The 15,815-nt window shown below is 44.3% G+C and overlaps 1 protein-coding gene across 1 annotated transcript in view; it reads right to left on the minus strand.

The window, feature by feature from the left end:
• The window catches only part of SHOC2 (SHOC2 leucine rich repeat scaffold protein), a 111,187-nt gene that overhangs the window by 3,292 nt on the left and 92,080 nt on the right, over positions 1-15,815 (minus strand). Inside the window, exons 5-8 of the mRNA XM_068255201.1 lie at positions 13,133-13,321; positions 8,097-8,219; positions 7,869-8,006; positions 2,036-2,153 (exon numbers count right to left, since the gene is read on the minus strand). Of these exons, the coding sequence (XP_068111302.1) occupies positions 2,036-2,153; positions 7,869-8,006; positions 8,097-8,219; positions 13,133-13,321 (568 nt within the window). The remainder of the gene's footprint in view (positions 1-2,035; positions 2,154-7,868; positions 8,007-8,096; positions 8,220-13,132; positions 13,322-15,815) is intronic.

The following is a 15,815-nucleotide window of genomic DNA, read 5'->3' on the forward strand; positions in this document are numbered from 1 at the left end:
GACACACAGATCACTCACATGGGTGATCTAGAAAATGTGTTAGAAAGGGTTAAAGTTTATTCTGGTCCTGTGTGTTTTGGAAGGCAGAGACTTGAATTGGATTTTTTCTTTATGGCTCCCCTTACTTGGCTAAAGTGTAGAATACTCATCTGGGTCAGCAACCACACTGTGTTGCCATATCACACAATCAAGGGCAAGGATGATGAGATGTAAATATTTTCGAGTTCATGCCAATTTATGTACATATTTATGCAGCTTGAAAATGGACCAACAAATCCCACCCAGATTTAAATTGATCGGCCCATTTTCGAGCTGCATATATTTGCATAAAAATGTACATAAATCTGCACAAACTCTGAAATATTTGCATCTCATTGATGATTCCTTATCAGGGACTACAAATGTCTGTCACTTAAAGTGAACCTCCAGACTAAAAATCGACTCAGCAGCACTGAAAAGGCCTGGTGTTTCTTTAACAGTTTCACAGCATCAGAACTTTGTTTCTCTTATACAAGCCTCATTTTTAGCTGCACAGAAGAAAACTGCCCGGGCAGTTTTCCCCTTACGCTGTGCAAAGCATGATGGGATTTCTGATGTTCTCGTTCTGCTGTTTTGGTGCAATTTTTTTTTTTTACATTTTGAATTTGACATTTGAAGCCTAGCGTGTGCAGCTGGGAGGGGTTATCAGGACACAGGACAGTTAGAACTGTGTCTCATGCTCCCTGTCACCTCCTTTCAGCCAAAAAGATGGCTGCCCCCATGACAAAGATGGCAACCCCCATGAATCACAAACATTTGTCTTTTGTTTTAAAACAGGGTGGGTAAAAGATTATATTACCTATCTATTCTAATTAGCATAACTAATGTAACTTAATAACAGTATGTTTGTTTAGGCTGAAGTTCCCCTTTAAAGCATACTCCTTTACCTTAAAAAAAAATGTTAAAGAAAACCCGTACACAAAAACCCCCCACAAAAAACTCTAGGGGATACTTCCCTCGGAAGGGGGAAGCCTCTGGATCCTAGCGAGGCTTCCCCCGTCGTCATTCGTCCCGGGAATCCAACGCTGCAACCCCCGAAAAGTGTCGAGGTAAATACTTACCTACCGCGATCCAGCACAGGCGCAGTAGTGGCTCTTTGTTCCAGTTAAGGCGGAAATAGCCGATCCCAATCAATCCGCTGTACTGCGCAGGCGCAAAGGACTTGCGCCTGCACAGTAGAGCAGATACAATCGGGCTCAAGTATTTCCGCCTTAGACTGAACGAAAAGCTGTTACTCCGCCTGTGCTGGATCGGGGTAGGTAAATATTGCCGTGCCTGCGCAGTTGCTTGTCAGCAATTGTTGAGGAACTTTCAGTGGAGTCAGCGTAGGATCCCCCAGGCTATAGAGGAAGGGGAAGACTCATTGAGACCCTGAGGCGCCCCCCTCCTGAGGTAAGCATCTCCCAGAGGAAGATTTTTTTTGTGTTACAGGGTCTCTTTAATGGACAGTGCTACCCACAAAGCCCTAAGGTTTACTATTAAATTAGTTTTAATTAGTCACAAACTGATGGATGAAGGATTTTTAAAACTAAAAGTGGCAGGGAACATAAGCTTCACACAAAGTTACTGGTAGTGAAGGTTAACTCTAAAAATGGCCAGTTGGTTGGTCGCATCTGTTTACAAACTGTTTTTATTTCTATCATGTTCTCAACTGATCTTTTATAAAAGGCAATTTATGATCTCTAGAATTAACTACAGGACTACTGAATTAAGGGGAGGCTACCGTATTTATTTCTTTTTAAATACCAGTAGCAGCCTGGCAGCCCTGCTGATCTATTTGGCCGCAGGAGTGTCTGAATAGCACCTGTCCTTTAAGTTTAGCTAGTCAACCACACTGTTTCCATTCTAGTGCTTGGCCAAGCAACAGTTAGGAATGCCAACCCCAAGTTTAGCAAAGACAAGTGCCTAGCTTATCTACACGGCATCTTTGTGGTATATAACTGACCATTAACATGGGTGCTCTTCAATAAAACTAAGCCCACCAGCAGTCTCTTACCTATTTCCTCTGGAAGGTGAGTGAGAAGGTTCTCTCCCAGACCTAGGTGCGTCAGGTTCGTTAGATGGCCAATCCCTCTAGGCAGAGTAGTCAGTTGGTTGTTCGTCAACACCAGTTTCTAGTTTAAAAAGAAAAGAAAACAGGAAATGACTTTAGATGAACCGGCTAAATATATAGATGTAACTAGGAAATATATAGATGTAACTAGTAGGACAGCAGATACAGCCACTTCCAATTTACAGCAGTTCCATCCACCTCCTAAAAGAATAAACGCTGCTTACTGGAAACAATGAAAAACTGATAAAGGATTTCCCTGTAACCAATGGGACCCCATAGGCACAATATTTTCGTCAGTTCTTGCATCAGCCGGCTGCATAACCATGGAAAATTGGGAGCGGGGGAATTAAAGGCAGAGAGAAAAGGGAAGAAACAAATGAGATACCCACAACCTTCTGTGTACCATGAGAATTTTCTTCCCCAGCCTTGAGTATTATTAGATCAATCCATACACGGACAGTTCCAGCCATAGAGTAAATGCAAATGTCTACATAAGCAAATTATGTAAACAAAATCAGATGCCAACTCAAATAAAGCTCAACAGGTGTTACTCTGACTAGGGACAGGGACTAGAAGAAGACGAGTATGTGGGAGAGAGAACTGGTTAAAGGGCAGAAGGCAAAGAGTGGTGGTAAACAGAACATTCTCAAAGTGGGAAACTTAATGAGAACCAGATATGAAGCATATATATATATATATATATATATATATATATATATATATATATATATATATATATATATATATATATATATATATATATATATATATATATATATATATATATATATATATATATATATATATATACACATATACACACACATACACCTACTCTGCTCTCTGTTATATTCTTCTCTGCTTGTGGTACACATGGCTTAGGCAAAGTACACAACCACAGTTGTACGTTACATAAACCACAAAATTACACATGTTGACAACATTAACAATACATTTACAGCTACAATTACACATACCAGCAGCATTAACAGTACGATAACATCCAAGTGTGTGTTAGAGATGCAGAAGAGCAGCTCCAAAGGCAAGCATGCTGATTGCAGACTAGGAGGGAAAAGTCGGGGGTCGGCGTTGTTGAGCAGTAGAACTGCCTGGAGGAAGGAGTTCCTGCGCCTAGTGGTCTTGGAAGTGATAGTTCAGAAGCGCCATCCAGATGGGAGGAGCTCAAAGAAGCGGCTGCCAGGGTGGGAGGGGTTGCAGGAGATCCTAGGTTGCCAGTTGGGTGGATATACATTAAAATAGCCCTGAGAATAGTTAGAGTAGGGAGCGCCTTTTTTAGCTTTTCCCTGCACCAAAATTTTCCCGTGCTGTTTGAATACATATGCATGTGCGGGCTCAGGGCAGCGGTTTTGTTTTTTTTCAAAGGTTAAACATGGACGGATGTCTTTTTTTAACCAAACTATATAGGAGGAGAGAAGTATGAAAGATCTAGAGAGCAGAGCATGCAAACAAATGGGGTGGGAAGGGGGAGAGAGAGAGAGAGAGAGAGAGCGAGAGCAGGGGGAGAGAAAGAGAGAGAAGGGGGGGGGGGAGAGAGCAGGGAGATAGTGAGAGAGAGAGAAGGGGGGGGAGAGAGAGAAGGGGGGGGAGAGAGAGAAGGGGGGGGGAGAGAGAGAAGGGGGGGGAGAGCAGGGGGGGGGGAGAGAGAGAGCAGGGGGGGAGAGAGAGCAGGGAGGGAGAGAGAGAGAGAGAGAGAGAGAGAGAGAGCAGGGAGGGAGGGGGAGAGAGAGAGCAGGGAGGGAGGGGGAGAGAGAGAGAGAGAGAGAGAGAGAGAGAGAGAGAGAGAGAGAGAGAGCAGGGGGAGAGAGAGAGAGAGAGAGAGAGAGAGAGAGCAGGGGGAGAGAGAGAGAGAGAGAGAGAGAGAGCAGGGGGAGAGAGAGAGAGAGAGAGAGAGCAGGGGGAGAGAGAGAGAGAGAGCAGGGGGAGAGAGAGAGAGAGAGAGAGAGAGAGCAGGGAGATAGTGAGAGAGAGAGCAGGGAGATAGTGAGAGAGAGAGCAGGGAGATAGTGAGAGAGAGAGCAGGGAGATAGTGAGAGAGAGAGCAGGGAGATAGTGAGAGAGAGAGCAGGGAGATAGTGAGAGAGAGCAGGGAGATAGTGAGAGAGAGAGCAGGGAGATAGTGTGAGAGAGAGAGAGCAGGGAGATAGTGAGAGAGAGAGCAGGGAGATAGTGAGAGAGAGAGCAGGGAGATAGTGAGAGAGAGAGCAGGGAGATAGTGAGAGAGAGAGCAGGGAGATAGTGAGAGAGAGAGCAGGGAGATAGTGAGAGAGAAAGCAGGGAGATAGTGAGAGAGAGAGCAGGGAGATAGTGAGAGAGAGAGCAGGGAGATAGTGAGAGAGAGAGAGCAGGGAGATAGTGAGAGAGAGAGAGCAGGGAGATAGTGAGAGAGAGAGAGCAGGGAGATAGTGAGAGAGAGAGCAGGGAGATAGTGAGAGAGAGAGCAGGGAGATAGTGAGAGAGAGAGCAGGGATAGTGAGAGAGAGAGCAGGGCGATAGTGAGAGAGAGCAGGGCGATAGTGAGAGAGAGCAGGGCGATAGTGAGAGAGAGCAGGGCGATAGTGAGAGAGAGCAGGGCGATAGTGAGAGAGAGCATTGGCATAGTGGAAAGCACTCTCGCCTTGCAGCACTGGGTCCACAGTTCAAGTCTGAGCCAGGGTACTATCTGCACGGAGTTTGTATGTTCTCCCCATAGGCCATATGCAATTCACCTTTTCTCCTTAGTTTTCTCCTAGTGGATATTTTCACACCTTGTCATAAAATGCCTTTTAAACTACCAGCAATCAAGAAAATATTCTAAATAATTTTGTCAGCCCTTAGAACAAGTTTTTGTGTACCTTTGCAATTGTAAAATGCTGAAAAGTTATTTTAAAGAGAAGATAAAAATCATCTCCTAGGAGAGAATTCAGGAGAAAAAGTAAATTGCATATGGGCCTGTGTCTGAGTTTCCTCAGGGCTCTCTGGTTTCCTACAACATTTCAAAAACATACAGACAAGTTAATTGGCTTCCACCTGAATTGGCCCTAGACTAAAGGCTAGTACACATATCCAACATGCACACACCAACATGACAGACCACACAACCTGACGCACCACATGACCAGTACGTACACACGCTTAGACAGCTAAACAACCAACTCAATTAACATACTGCACACTAAAGAGGACTGACTGACTACACATTCAAGACAAGTACAAGTCTTTTAAACTTGTACACACACACCATCTGCATGATATCAGACCAACATAGATCCAACAGTTGGATCGGGCAAACCGCCTGTTATCAGATGCTCTTCAAGTTGTACACGTACACATGCCTGATTATCATCCAAAAGACTAAAGTCAGATGATAATCAGGCTGCAGGTTGGTCTGTGTGCACTTAGCTATGTGACGCCACATTCGCCTCATTCCCAATGTAAAATGTCCCTCCTGGTGCTCGGTACTATACACTTTACCCGTCCATGTCCACCGCTGGCTCAGTCTACATACATGCTCCCACGTTACGCCAGCAGCCACGTGACAGAGGCGCTGAGCTTTGCACCATACCAATTTGAGTTTTATGCTCCATTTCTATTGCATGATGACGCGGGAGATGCCCACGAAATGCGTTGCACTTGCACTTTCTGAAGTATAGCAATACATTTTTGTGGTTTTGAATATACACAACACTCGTGTGTGTCTGCTCAGAGGTGGTAAGTCCACCTCTGCCTCCTCTCATTTTAAACGTTTTAGAATATTTTATTCTTTTGGCGCCTCTGTCTGCTTATACAAAACCACGTGAGGTACGTGTATAAGGACGGCGCCAGAGAAAAAGGAAAGAAATTGTGAGAAAAAGCAGCAATAGAGCAGAAAGCAGAGTGATGCGATCTTCTCCTGGCTCATCAGAGAATTTCTGCATGAATACAATCTGCACAAATCCACACATTAGCGAGAGCTCGGTCTGCCTGCATTATTCCCGTGTACAGGAAATATCAGCTTAATTGGGTTATCAGAGCTCAGAGGAAATGTTATTTACCATTTGAGCAGTAGATAATATGAAGATCTGGTCAGTTATGTCCACACAACACTCCAGTAATCAATGTCATTAGTGCTAATGTGCAGAGATTAGAGGAGTGATGGGCTTGTGCCAGTCTCAGACTTTACAACGGTGCTGTTACGGTACAGTGAGTCAGCCAGACCACAAATCTAGCTCAACCTCCTCCCTCACAACTGTGGAACACAGACTGGTCTCATCCCCTCCCTAAGCCTGCTCAATGGCTAGTGATCAGGTCCATATTTCCCATCTCAACTACTGCTACATGGCCTCACAATCTCTCGCCTTGACTACGGCTACATCCTCTTATTTGATACACCACAATCCATCACACAGGTAGACTTAACCCTCCATCCTCACCAGCAAATCTCTACTGGCTGCACCCACCAGTCATCTGCTGCTCCTATTAGCAAATCTCTGCACTGGCACTTCCCACCAGTCATCCGCAGCTCTTCTTTGCAAATCTCTACACTGGTTCCTTCCACCAGTCATATGCAGCTCCTCTTAGCAAATCTCTACATTGGCTCCTTCCACCAGTCATATGCAGCTCCTCTTAGCAAATCTCTACATTGGCTCCTCCCACCAGTCATATGCAGCTCCTCTTTACACTGGCTCCTCCAAACATCCCACTTTACTTAACAGCACTTCACAGTACTTGTAAACACTGCATATGATGCATAGGGATGGTCAAAGAGATGCAAATAATTCAAATAAATTGATACAGGATTATGTAAATATTGAAGGCAAACTGAAAACGGCCCAATCAAGTCGAGCCAAGGTTTAAATTAATTGGCTAATTTTCAAGCTGCATATATTTGCATATTCAATTTGCATAATGCTGCATCAAGTCAGAATTATTTGCATCTGACTGATCATCCCTAATGATGAAAAAAGTATCGTTACCTGCAATGAAATCTTCATATCTAAAGGTTTAATAAAAGTTCCAGAGACTGGAGCAGATGTAAAGCTGGCCATACACATATCAGTTTTTGAATGGCAAATTCGATCGTCATGATTGAATCTACCGGTTATTCGTTACGCAATGAGCCACATCGATCATAAATTCGATTGATTTGCTGCAAAAACTGATTAAACATCAGACCGGTAGTAGATAAATGGCCTGTGGTGTTGCACTGTATCGAACAGAGTTGCCCTGTTACTCAGTGAAGCCATCTACTACATTAAAGGGGGCCATACATCAGGCGGCCGATCGTCCATCCGGTTCGATTATTATAATTGGAGCAGATGACAGTCAGTGCCGCCAAGAGCATGCCAGATTGACAATGTAACCTATTCCGTCCAAAATTGGTCGCATGTACCGATCAGACATGCTCCAAGAAGTAGGGCTGACATGCTCGATCAGGTGCTCGGTGCAGTATACCGGTGTCCGCTGCTGGCCCTGCGCTCCGTCCACATACACGCACCCTACGTGGTTGCTAGCTTATACGTAGGCGTGTGACGTTAAACATGCGTCCAAGTTAAACCAGCAGCCACGTGGAATGCTTGTATGTGCATGGACGATGGAGAACGGAGCCAGCAGCGGACACCGACAGGTACGGCCTCTTGACAGTAGTACTTCAGACTGTATATATGGACAATAAATCCTTTTGTCAAGCTGTTAATACTGAAGGTATTCCTGGAGAGTGTACTGTATCATTACTCCAGGGTCAGGTTAAGCTGTCAGGTCATTATGGAGCCTGTAAAGTCCATGACTGCCCCACCATTACCTGCAAGTCTTTTAGGTAAGCAATCTCGTTTGGCAAAGATTCGAGCTTGTTCTCCTCCAGATCTAACTCCCTCAGCTTGCGCAGATTCCCAATGCCGTGAGGGAGCTTCTTTAAGAGATTGTTTGATAGGATTAAAACCTGTAAAGAAAAAAAAAAAATCAACATTCAAGCAAAGGCTCAGATATCCCATAAAGGGTGAGCAGACTCATAGGGTGGCATGGGAGGTACCTCGATGGAAACCAATCCAGACACATCCTCTGGGATTTTTGTCAGCTGGTTGGTGGCCAGGTTTAGCTCCACCATACTCGTCCATGTGCCAAAATCCAGGGGTAAAGAAGTCAGTTGATTGTCCTGTAGCAAGAGGTAAAAGATATGGAGTTACCATCAGGCTTTATGCAGAGGAAAGGCACACCTCAACAAGACTGGCTGAAAACTTCCAATACCTAACAGAACGAGGAATGAAGAAAATGGCCGCATCAAGTTTTTTTTTTTTAAAGTGGACATGAACTGAACTTCTTCTCTGCTCTAAAAGATAAGCAACAACATACTAAACTAAACTGAAAAACATTTGTTGCAGCCCACGGAACTTCTGCAATAAATGTGCAGTGTCTACTTCCTGCTTTCTTGGAAGCAGACAAAGGGTTAACATTCAGTTTACACAAATTAGCTGAGGCTGCCAAGATTCCTATGCTAACACAGCTGAGAGATCAAATTGCAATTGTTTTATTTGCGGCTGAGAGGGGAATTTCTTCACTCTAAACACAAACAGGGTGGATTACTCTGTTTTCCGTGTCATGTGCATGAGTTCAGGTCCACTTTAAATAGTCATCTATGAACAAGAAATGATAAATACAATATCCATATTAACCCTTTGTAAAGCAGTACTCTGTAGCTTTATTCAACTTCAGATACAGTGCTATAATAATATCAGAAATAATTTATGTCTTAAAGAGACTAACCAAATTTTCAGCCTTATTTCTTCTATCCTATAAGTTCCTATACCTGTAGGTTTCCATTTGTGCGGCGGCATGCGTCTTGCGAGACGCGATGCCGGCACAGCTGTTGCCTCTCGCAGCCGAATCCCTCTAGCCGTGCTATGTACGGCTATGAGATGCGGACAGCTACGCACGAAATTATGCTGCAGGGCCTCAGATCTTTCCTCGGCCACGAATTCGGATGGCTCTCATACACTTCTATAGGCTGCTGAAATCCATCTGAATTCGTGGGCGGGGAATCGGCCCGGATTCGCAGCAGTGGAAACACAGCCGACTGCAGCCTTTCCTAGTTGTACAGTGGTTGTATTATCTGTTATATAATATATTTTTTCCTCTGATGGCTTTGTCGGGCTCAGGCACTCAGGCAGGAATGTGCTGTTCTGCTTGTGATAGAAGCTATACACACCCTCTCCACGCCTCCTGCAGGCTCTGTGTGAGTCGCACCTCTGCCTCTAATACATTTCACCATACAACCTGAACAAGCATGCAGATCAGATGTTTCTGGCAAAAATCTGGCTAGATTAGCTGCATGCTTGTTTCAGGTGTGTGATTCAGTAGCTGCTGCAGCCAAAGATCAGCAGGACTGCCAGGCAACCTGTATTGTTTAAAGGAAACCAAAGATGAACACTTTGGCACAAAATAAACATATCCCGATAGATTTTACAAAATAAATACTATACCTGGTATTTTTGCCGCTTTGGTGTGCCTTTTTTTTTTTTTTTTTTTTTACTAAAACTGCATGCAAAACACAGTTCCTCAGAAAAGCATATTTGGTGGGCTGTGTGCAAAATGAAACCACCATTTCTAAAAACCTCTTATGGCTAACAAATATAGGATAAAAAAACAAGGTTTTTCATAGCTCCTTCCTCAACACCAGCAGCTCCTCCCATCTCACCACAGCTCTCTGTGATGCTGCAGTATACAGAACAGGAAAGCAGATCCAGAAGGGGGCAGGCTTGGGCTTGAACAGACATCAGAGAAGACAGACTCCGCTATAATGATTCCTGAGCAAAGCCAGACTGAATGCTCAGTTGGGGATTTTATCAGGGCTGGTAACAAGCAGGCTGAGCAGTGAAGGATGAAACAGAGATCAGGGTAGGCGTTTTCACTAACGTTCCCACTGATATATATGGTGAAATACATGAGGGTGCTTCGTCTCTGGTACACTTTAAAATTAAAGAAATATGGCAGCCTCCAGATCACTCTCAGGTCACTGTCCATTAATATTTTTATAGTATTTAGCTTTTATTAGGATTATTTTACTAAGTTACCCAACTGTTGGAGGGCAGGAAAAATGCAGCTACAGTCATATTTATCTGGATTCAGTAAAGGCTTGCATGATAAATACCGTAATTTGCCACTTCTCAATGCACTCAGGCTGATCCGGTCGCATCTACCAATTTCTTGTGTTTTACGAGCTCACGTCTAACAGGTTCCAGGGCTTGAAAACAACTCTTATTGTTTCACAGAAGAATTATTCAGACCTTTGTTTGAACTCCACAGCTCTCGAGAAACACTTGAAATGATGCAATTTATTTTCTGCGATTTGAGACTAGGAAAGCTTTGCATATTGCGAAATCTGTTTCACAATGCGCTAAATGACACCCACAATAAAGAGCACGTCTAAAGGTCTGTTAGCAGATTTGTACAATTTACTTTGTGCGTTCAGCACAAAAAGAACAAAAAAGTACCTGACAAATATTTTCTTGTTTTTGTTTAGTAAGTTATGATAGTTTACAAATAAATAAACACATGATTTAAAGTAAATCTGAAGCGAAAGAAAAAAATCTGATACTTACCAATGGAGAGCAAAACAGAAGTTTTCCTCCTTAAAGAGAACCCGAGGTGTGTTTAAAGAATGTTATCTGCATACAGAGGCTGGATCTGCCTATACAGCCCAGCCTCTGTTGCTATCCCAAACCCCACTAAGGTCCCCCTGCACTCTGCAATCCCTCATAAATCACAGCCGTGCTTTGAGGCTGTGTTTACATCTGTAGTGTCAGTCTCAGCTGCTCCCCTGCCTCCTGCATAGCTCCAGTCCCTGCCCCCGTCCCTTCCCTCCAATCAGCAGGGAGGGAAGGGATGCAGGTGGGGACTGGAGTTCTGCAGGAGGCGGGGAGAGCAGCAGACTGACAGTATAGAGATAAACACAGCCAACTCTGACAAGCTGTTTGTCAGCAGCGTGGCTGTGATTTATGAGGGATTGCAGAGTGCAAGGGGACCTTAGGGGGGTTTGGGATAGCAACAGAGGCTGGGCTGTATAGGCAGATCCAGCCTCTGTATGCAGATAAAATTCTTCAAACCCACCTCGGGTTCTCTTTAAGGCCTTGTTTCCATCTGTCCGCTTCTATCCGCTTTTTATCAGCACATCAATGTTACAGATTGATACATGTTGCTGAAAAGCGGACAGAAGCGGACAGAAGCGCGTAGATGGAAACGAGGCCTAAAACAGAAGGTGTTTGCGATTATTCCGGTTGGCTTGAGCAAAAGAGGTCTCCCACAATGCATCTCTGCTGAATATGCAGCGACACACTCTTTGCAAATGCACACTTTTTTTTAAAGATGGTAAATGAGAATGACTAGTGGATATAAATTTTACATTGCATTTTGTACAGGTTTACGCAGCTTGCAATTGGACCAAACAAAATAATCATCTATTGGATTTGATTGCTCTAATTCCAAATTGTTTTAATTCGGATAGCATTAATAAAATTTGCAGCAGAACAAAATCACTGACCATCTCAAATCATTTTAGATCAGGGATGTCGAACTCCAGCCCTCAAAGGCCAAGGTCCTCACTTTTTTGGACCAGCTCAAATTAATGGATGGGACGGAATAAGGAAAAGTTCATCAAGAACATGTTTTCTCAACTAGGCTTCCTTGAGGACTCTGCAGAGGTTCCTCGGCATTTTCCCCCATGGGGAGTATAACAGAGCACATTAGGGGGTACTGTAAAAAGAAACACTACATTTGGGGTCAGAATAATAATGAGCACATTAATAAAAAACACTAGGAGACAGTATAATAAGCGACAGTGTAATAGGGAGTAGTGAAATAAACAGCCTCATCTATTCTTAAAGAGAACCCGGAGTGGGTTTGAAGAATATTATCTGCATACAGAGGCTGGATTTGCCTATACAGCCCAGCCTCTGTTGCTATCCCAAACCCCCCTAAGGTCCCCCTGCACTCTGCAATCCCTCATAAATCACAGCCACGCTGCTGACAAACAGCTTGTCAGAGCTGGCTGTGTTTATCTCTATAGTGTCCGTCTGCTGCTCTCCCCGCCTCCTGCAGAACTCCGGTCCCCGCCTGCATCCCTTCCCTCCCTGCTGATTGGAGGGAAGGGACGGGGGCAGGGACCAGAGCTATGCAGGAGGCGGGAGAACAGCTGAGACTGACACTACAGATGTAAACACAGCCTCACAGCACGGCTGTGATTTATGAGGGATTGCAGAGTGCAGGGGGACCTTAGTGGGGTTTGGGATAGCAACAGAGGCTGGGCTGTATAGGCAGATCCAGCCTCTGTATGCAGATAACATTCTTTAAACACACCTCGGGTTCTCTTTAAGACCATGCCTCCTGCAAAATAAATGCAGGGGTTTCTCAAGTTAAAAAAATTGTTTGCAGGGGTTCCTTGAGATCCAAAGTTATTTTCAGGGTTCCTCCAGGGTAAAAAGGTTGAGAAAGGCTGATCAAATACATCACATATCTCAATTACCCAGTCCAGTGGACCCTTTGTTTATGCTATAGCGCGATTGCTTCTTGTGAGCATGCTCCCGTAACCCTGGCAACCCAGGGCAGAAGCATGCTCCAGTCTGCACTGCGTCCCGACTGCTTCCAGCAAGCTGCAGAACGCAGAGCTAGGAAGGGGCGTGCCCTAAGACACCATCTGCCCGCACGTCCAGTTGAGACATCCTGAAGGGGTTTAAATAACCGTAGCAGACAGGTGGATGCTGACAAGCCTCAGAGGAAGCGCAAACCGGCACTAAACAGCAGCCAGGCTCTCCAGTGCCACCCTCTGTTCACTCTCTCCCCCCGGGAAAAATGGTATGCACGCTTTTTTATGTAAAAAAAAAAATCTGAGGATTACACAATTGCTACAGTTTTGACGTTGTGATCAATAAATCGTAAATACATTCGCAGCAGTGCCAGGTTTGCTCCTGTATCTTGTTTTTACATAGATACTGTTTTAGACAGTGTGGGAAAAAAATTAGCAGCAAACATTCTACCATCATCACCGGATGCATCATTGAACTGCACAGGACTCACCTTCATGTTCAGCTTGCTTAATACTTTAGCTCTGGAGAAAATTCCAAACGGTATTTTATTGATGCGGTTATGCTCCATATTGAGAGAGTAAATGGTGGAGAACTGAGAAGGCCCGCCCACTGGGTAGGACTGGAAACAGTTCCTGGCGAGTGTCAAACTTGTCACTTTCACCAGGCTGGACAGCAGACCCTGCAGGGAAAGAAACAAATAGCACAAAACTTTTATACTTTGTGTTTTACAACAATCCTACAAGCAGAGTATAACTAAATGATATTTTGCTGCTTATTAAAGTGGATCTGAGATAAATTTATACTCATTGCATAATTGTGTTCCTTTCATATAGTTTATAGGGCATTCAAGCCAAATACTCTTTTTTGTTTTGTTTTAATACTATAATTCCCTATATACTAAACAAGCCTCGCCCACAGCTTAGAGTGCCTTGGCATTGTAGCAAGGGCTTATGGGAGCTCAGTCTGGGCAGGAGGAGGAGGTTACTAGCCAGAGATTCCAGAGGCAGAGGGGAGGAGGAGAGGGGACTGAATTTGTCCCATTACACACAGGCAAGCTGATAGCATCTCCAGCCCTCAGCCTGTGACAAACAGAACATGGCTGCCCTCATTGTATCACAGGAATAAATAATCATAAACTGTTGAAGCTGTTTGCAGCTAGATATGCTGTGTAAACTATCTGAACTTTAGATAAGGTATATAGACAAGTTACTTGTTATAGTTAGTTTTTCATCTCGGATCCGCTTTAAATGCAGTGGTCATAACCTCTCTTCTAACTTTTATAGTAGGCAAGCCTTCAGCAAAGTGCATGGAAGCATGTACAGAAAGTGGTTTACTATCAGAAGTGGGAAGGGAGACGAGATACATTTTCTAGTTTCACATTAGACTCTCTGCCAATGTCTTTACTGCTCCACTGGCTACCTATTACCCAAAGGATCCAGTTTAAACTCCTCACACTGTCATACAAGCCTCTACATCAGTTGTCACCCCCATACATTTCCTCAATGTCCAGATACCCTCCCGCCTCCCAGGAGTACCCATTGTCCTTTGGCTTGGTCATCTCTTCTCACTTCCCTCCTCATGAGCATCACCCCTGCTTTGAAATGCTCTCCCCAGCTTATCCTGTCATGCTCAGAGCCTAGTGCTTCTTATTCTGCTGCAATTGATCATATGGACATGTACTGGTGAAGTCTCAAATCACACATCAACTATGTAATGTATAGTATTTGTATAGCTGGATGTCCTAATGGTACAGAGTTTAGAACAGAGCTGTGGAGTCGGAGTGAAAGCAATTTTGGGTACCGGAAACGGAATCGGAACTGAGGAGTCGGATGATTTTTGTACCAAATTCACAGCCCTGGTAAGTATTAGACTAAGGAGTCTGAGTCGAGGAGTCAGGCCCATTTTGGGTACCTTGAGTCGGAGCTGAAGTCTGAGTCGGTAGTTTCGTTAACTGAGGAGTTGGCGTTGGAGTCCGATGATTTTTGTACTGACTCCACAGCCCTGGTTTTGAGCGTCTCATGTATCTATGCTCCACACTACCACTTGTATTGTAGTATGTACAGTGCTGTGGAAGACGTTGGCGGTATACAAAAAATAATCCACTCCATCACTTTAGACATACATGCTTCTAGAGGGTTTCTGCCAACCATTGCTGAGCTGGCCTAAGTACCACATACACAGCTAAAGGGATGCATGGTTTGTGGTTTGAGAAAGCTCTTCATTTAGAGAACGCGATTCAACCACCAATTGCTAATATTTTCTGCTCTGTTATTTTCTCAACAAAACCATCCCTCTCAACAGCCATGCTGTTAGCAACTGCCGTTCAAGAGATGCTTTAGAAAACCTAGCCAAACAAAACCCTAAGAATCCCCCATCAGCAGATGGACTAATCCTAAGCCTGACGGTTCTGTCAGATTTTAACTGCATACTTCTATAAAGCTATAGTGGTCCTTTAATGTGCTCAGCTAGAAAATCATGGAGGAGATGAGAACAATAAACCATATTAAGAGTTCTGAGCCTCTTTCAATTTATAATCCTCAACTGTTGTGGTCAACAGAAGAAGAAATGTCCTGTCAGATACCTCTTTCCCGGGACATTCCAGGATACTGTGGCCATGTCCCAGGCACTAGGAGGTTAACCCTGCAGCGTGAAACCTTTTCACCGCAACCTCCAGCTTTTAGCAGAGGAGAGGGGGAGGATCAGACGGGAAAAAACACACGGCTCGTGCCTGTTCAGTACCAGCAAGACGATGGCAGATACGGATTTCAGGGAGTGTTTACAGAGAGCGGAGAAATTACTGCCAATTGCAACAATCATGACTAATTTATGAAGCAATTTGCAGAGAATTCGCCTTGCCGTGTTGACAGTAACTGCGCGCTGGGTGTTCACTAAAGACAGCTGGGGAGAAGCAGCCACAGACAGGCATTTCCAAGTGAATCTCTGCACTGCAACTGACCTAACAGGGAAGTTTTACCAGCCTGAAAACCATTGTCAGTCAGTTGTTAAAGGGAAACCATGACCAAGAATTTACTCCATCTCAATCAGTGGCTGATACCCCCTTTTCTCATGAAAAAAATCTTTTCCTTTTCACAAACGGATCATCAGGGGGCTCTGTATGGCTGATATTGTGGTGAAACCCCTCCCACACTGTGATGGTCCTGACAGTTTCCTGT

Source organism: Hyperolius riggenbachi, chromosome 10 (assembly GCF_040937935.1).
Source record: "Hyperolius riggenbachi isolate aHypRig1 chromosome 10, aHypRig1.pri, whole genome shotgun sequence".
Lineage (NCBI taxonomy): Eukaryota > Metazoa > Chordata > Amphibia > Anura > Hyperoliidae > Hyperolius > Hyperolius riggenbachi.